The sequence below is a fragment of the Ylistrum balloti genome, unplaced genomic scaffold, assembly GCF_031769215.1.
Source record: "Ylistrum balloti isolate Yb309-2 unplaced genomic scaffold, AGI_CSIRO_Ybal_v1 Utg369606, whole genome shotgun sequence".
Classification (NCBI taxonomy): Eukaryota; Metazoa; Mollusca; class Bivalvia; order Pectinida; family Pectinidae; genus Ylistrum; species Ylistrum balloti.
In genome coordinates, this window is record NW_026781884.1 from 793,441 (window position 1) to 799,084 (window position 5,644).

General features: G+C 33.5%; 1 protein-coding gene across 1 annotated transcript; it reads right to left on the bottom strand.

Annotated features, from left to right (window-relative positions):
• Nucleotides 1-245: 245 nt before the first annotated feature.
• Nucleotides 246-5,031, bottom strand: LOC132546487 (uncharacterized). Its single transcript, XM_060210208.1, has 3 exons — nt 4,815-5,031; nt 937-1,083; nt 246-400 (listed from the first exon to the last, which is right to left on the bottom strand). Exons 1-3 carry the CDS (start codon nt 5,029-5,031, stop codon nt 246-248), a joined length of 519 nt encoding a protein of 172 aa, XP_060066191.1.
• Nucleotides 5,032-5,644: the final 613 nt, after the last annotated feature.

Genomic DNA, 5,644 nt, shown 5'->3' on the forward strand with positions numbered 1-5,644 from the left:
TTTTACAACAGTTCATGACATGTCGGCACCTTTTTGAAATGACACGTCTGCGACGTCACACTGTTTAGAGAAAAGAAAGACACGTAACACTCATCTGAAGCTTTGACGTCATAACATATGTAAATACATCTCCATTGTAAGTTGCATTCTGAAAAAAATCTACCTGATGACAAATTGAAAAAGATTATAACGTCGACACTCTAAAGGTAAAGTAAATCAGCAAACATGGTACGGCAGTGACGTCATCACGGTAAACAGCAGTTGATTATGCACAGGATGCCTGCAGTTAGTGCTAGGGCAGCGGCAGCAACGTCTAATCCAAAAGACCAGGACATCAAGGAGTTAACTACGGAACTGAAACTGATCCCGTACACAATCAGCCCCGCTATAATGGAACAGCCTGTTGAGATAAGACAGAATAAGATTTTTATGTTTCTCAGAAGTCATGCCTGCAACATACCCAAACTTAATTCTTTGCTTCATTGTTATATGGCCAATACACGTATATTATTGCTAAAGACGAAAGTTGTTGTTCTAATCTATACAGGAGATTATGGGAGATTACATGTGTAGATACTTCGGTAAGATAAGTAACGGAACTCGGTTATTAAATGAATTAACATGTCCAATTCTAAAAATAAAATATATATTATCCAAAATTTGTACAAATGTGTTAATAAAAGACATTAAAGCTTACACCAACAGTAAACAGGGCAAGATATGAAAAGAAGTACAAGGAGAATAAGATAAGATGTCCCAGAAGGATTTAAGAATTCAAGTAGGTCATGTTGACAAATAAAAGCAAGTTTAACCACAATGGCACAACCAGCTATACTAGCACAGAATACAATACACTTTAAATCGTAAAGGAGTATTTCCCAATATGATCATCGCGACGACCATATAACTACATCTTGAAACTGGCGAACATCTTACCTGCCAAGATACTGGTGATGGCGGCGATCACTCCGATGGCTTTGAAGGTACAACAACAGTAGAGGAAAAGAAGGACCATAGAGACAATAATGAGAAGGAAACCAAACATTTGGAGGGACAAGTTGACCAGGAAGTCGTCATATTGATCTATCAAATGGAAATAACACAAAATAATACAGATACGTAAATAAAGTCGGAAATCAATAGATCAAACGACGACGAAATCGGTTTAAAAGAACTATAACGACAAGGGAGAGGAAAGGGCGGAGAAGATATGTGTTCTTTGAAGGGCAGCCGCCTTCATCTTTATCATTACATATTTACATTTACCGTTGAGTATGTGAACATATGGAACATTATCGAGAAAATTACAAATAAGGTTTTAAAATAAAATATCGCAAGCAATTTAGCATAACATTCGGTGTTAAGAACAGTAATCCGAATATATTTGATATAACTGAAATGTGCCTTTAATTCGCTTTCAATGCTGGTAGTATATCTCTCCTGTTTGTAACATGTTTTTATCTGTCTTTCTAAATCAAATAGAATAAAAGGAGAAAAGTGAATATTTTCGGGCACGGACGAACTACAAGCGTCAAACGGCGTTCAACGTTTTTATTAAAATCGTATATGAAGCTACATATTAAGACTACTTGTTGACTAATTTTACAGTAGAGAGATTCAGACTAATTTGAGTCATTTTAAGGAAGACACACATTAGTCTCTGTTGATATGTGACATACTAAGATTGATTTTTTTTTTACTTTTTGACACTTGTTTATGGTGTTATTTATTAAAACTTAATCTTATTGTAGTGTCATGACATAGGGGTTATTGAACTAATCATAGGATATAATCAAAGTACTGAAAGTACTGAGAGGCTAAACGTTTTGAAAAGTGTTCACAAATAACCGCTAAGCTATATTACTTTCCCCATACTCCTACACTTTGGAATGCAAAAATTACTAAAATAAGAGTACCAGAGGCCATTTTTCCTTAATTTTAAGCGATTTTATATCTTCTTTAAATCTTATCTCAAATTTGACGACAATAATGTGAACAAATCAAAATAGGTCAAAACAATAACAAAATACACACAACCATATATTTATCGCCAACAAGCCAAAAGATAAATAGCTCTATGATGAAGTTGACTAAAAAGAAATTTTGAAATACCCAAGATGTTGCAATTACTATCCTATCAATATGAGGATTTAGACAAATCGGAAGGACTTTATGCCTACTTCTTTATTTTGAATGTATTGCAAAATTATAGTCCTTACTTATTATAATTATATTTGTAGTTGAGGAAAGTAAATAAGGTGTACACAGCATTTCAGATAGATTAAATTGTAAGTGTTTACATTAAATGTATTTACATGCCTATCTTCCTTGAAGTATCATGGTTAGACTTTTCTTCCAGTAATTATGTCTATAAAGACATAGTTCTTTGCGATTAAACCAGACTTCCATATATATATATAATTTACAATATTTTCACTATAGCTACTACTATTTCTGATCTCCAATGCATTAGATAATGTCACCATGACACGCTAAATGAATAAATATGTTATGGAAATATTTCGTTCTAGTTAATTGATAATTATAAACATGAATATTTTGGGGTTTTTTTATACGCGCTTTGTTTGAAGGAATATTTTTATTTCAAGGAACTTTGATACACATTAACAAACCTTGAGAAATCACCACAAACAACCTTCATCAAATAAAACTAAAAGAAAATAAATATAAGTTATAACAGTCAACATCATGATCAGTACAGTATTGAAAATATGTTATTCATAAATCATGAGCACCAAATGTAACTTGCCTACGAAGCTCTAACTTTTTGTCTTCAAAAACTTGAAAAAGTGTCATGGCGGTGGGTGTGAAAAACCTGAAAAAGTGTCATATCGGCGGGTGTGCGCGTGGGACGAACAGTCCAATTCGGTGACGTCTAATGAGGTAAAGTGATGTTATATATTAAGACGATCTTGCCACAGCGACAAGGATTAAAACAAAATTGATGTTCTTTTTGTAAGTTTTGTTTGTTTATCAGTGTTGTTAGTTGATAATTCAAACTAAGCCCCCAGGCTAGCTTCTTATCAACTCGCACGTACAGTGTTCTGTACGCTTACGTCATGTCGAGAATTCCGTAAAATATGTTGTTAAAAATTTATCAATAGTTCAACCACACTGTGCTTCTTTTTGAAATATATAGTAATCGTATTGTTATTAAAAAATAAACTAATTTTGGATGCTTTTAGAATAGCGATTTGAAAGATCGCGGCATTATTTACGCAAAAAATTGCCACTAGAGGGTTTTAACTCTTTCCGATATTTCAGCCAATGAAAAGGCCAGGATCGGTAAATTTTGTCTGAAAGGCCGTCGCAATAGGGTATGGTACTGAGTACGTTTAGCCTAAAAAGAAAATGATTTGAACCTATTAGCAAAATAGTTTCGTATATATCGATCCTGATTGGTGCCTTTACATACAAACTGTAAATATAACGATATATCTATATAATGTACATTTGTACGAGTAAATTTTAGTTGAAGTTGATAAAGCATAGTATATATAGAATTGTACTATATACAATTCCCAGGTAATATTTTAGCATTACCCTTTTCACTGTTTAACTGTATTGATGTGTACATGTGAAAAAGCATTTCTCCGTACATTTTAACAAATTGAATCAGATTTGGATCATAATATTGACATGTTGCTATGGCGGAAAGTCATGATTTTCGGTGAAGCATTTATTTGATTCAACACCTTAATTGAGTGACCGAAGCGTGCTACATTTTTGGGATTTTATTTATCACCTCTCTCGTTGGATTAATTGAAATGAGTTATAGATGACACGTTTAGAAAATTGGCATTCTCTTCTACATAAATGCAACCTTATAAAATCATATATTAATATTAAGATTAATATTAAGATGAATTTAGAATGAATCCAACTAGATGTCTCTATCATGAACTTACTTCAATTGCTTTCCTAGTATTGGAATCAAATAATTTATATATACATGTATAAATATATTATTAAAATATACATGTAATACATATATTACTTTACACCTTTGTTACTATGATTTCTCAACCTTTCTGTGTAATTGTTCTATAAAGTGTGATATCCATATCTGTGCTACGTATGCTTTGAAACGAACGTAAGATACCTCAAGTGGTCTATACAAAGAGTAATGTAAAATATTTTCTTTGTTATTTTTGGTTACTAATTTACTTGCAACTTTTTTATATAAAGAGCTTTCGTAAGTCATTTTCGTTATGCTATTTGTGGTTATGACTTTGAATCAAAAATGTTTAATACGGAACCAATACTTGATTGACATGAAGAAGAAATTTAAATTTTGAATAAAAGGAAACATTTATAAACGTAAAAATATTTTATAGCACAAAGGGTGGTACACATTTGTTTTTGGCAAATGTTGCAGTTATGGTGGTATAAAAATATACTTATTTGCTTGTCTTTTGTACGTATATGTCATGTACCCTAACGTATATGTATCGATACATAAACATTAATTTGAATTTGTTTGCCTAGTTTATCGCCCCGGCAACAGCTGGGGATCTGTTTATAGAGGCTGTTGGCTACCTCAGTCAACATACGGAAAGCCCGTTGCATAGCATCTGTAGCAATCAAAGTTTCTTGTTCGGGGAAACAGTGCCTCGCACCCTAACCTGATGATTTGTACGCCAACGTTCTTACAGATTAAACTCTCGCGGACTCCGATTAATGATTAGTGATCAACAAAGCGTCATTAAAGAGAAATAGTATAGAAATACTTTTTTATTGATATCACAAGATGACAGATTTCGTACATAAAACTACAAGTATCTCCGACATACCTGTGCCCTGATAAGCGCTGAGAATGTTGTCGATAGTGAAACACTCGCTCAGGCTGTTTTGACAGGTAGTCAACAAACCGGAGTAGGTGATGACGCCGTTGCTTTCCTGTTCCTGCCAGAATGGTGTGAAGATGGCCACGCACGCGCACACGAAACTGAGAATGATGACAATTAGTGCTACGCATGCTAATTTAGAGGAATCCCCAATGCAACCCATCCTTGTGATTGGCGCTGTCCAATCCTTTTCTATCAAGTTCCAGAATTATCACCAACTGTTGCTTTTGACGTTTTGGAAGCTCACGTTAGAACGTAAACAATTAGCTAATAAAAATTTCCTCAATAAATGCCCACAACATCTGCATGAGTGGCTGATAAATTTGTAGTCGCTTAAACTTATGAAAACTCACAATTGTCTATTTGTAGATGAAATGCACTATTGATACATGATATGCAAAATATTATGAAATTCGACATTGCACTTTTCTACGTTTATAGTAGAAACGTTCCGTTTGTATAAAACGATAGCCGAAGCAGATGTTGTAAAGAATTCTACCGAAGTGAATTGACATTTAACTACCGTGGACTTATACACGGATATACTGATATGTATATATACATATAAAACACCACGCTTCAGCTGAAAGACGCGTATATACACAGATTTTTCTCGCTTATAGGTAAAATACATGTATACCTGGATTAAGCTTTGAATACATACATTTAAATGAAACCTACTAAATATACCTGCATCTGTCGTGACAGATACAGCAATATGGCTGGCGTATGTTTTGTACTTTAAAAGGTACATTCATTAATACAGGATGAGATTT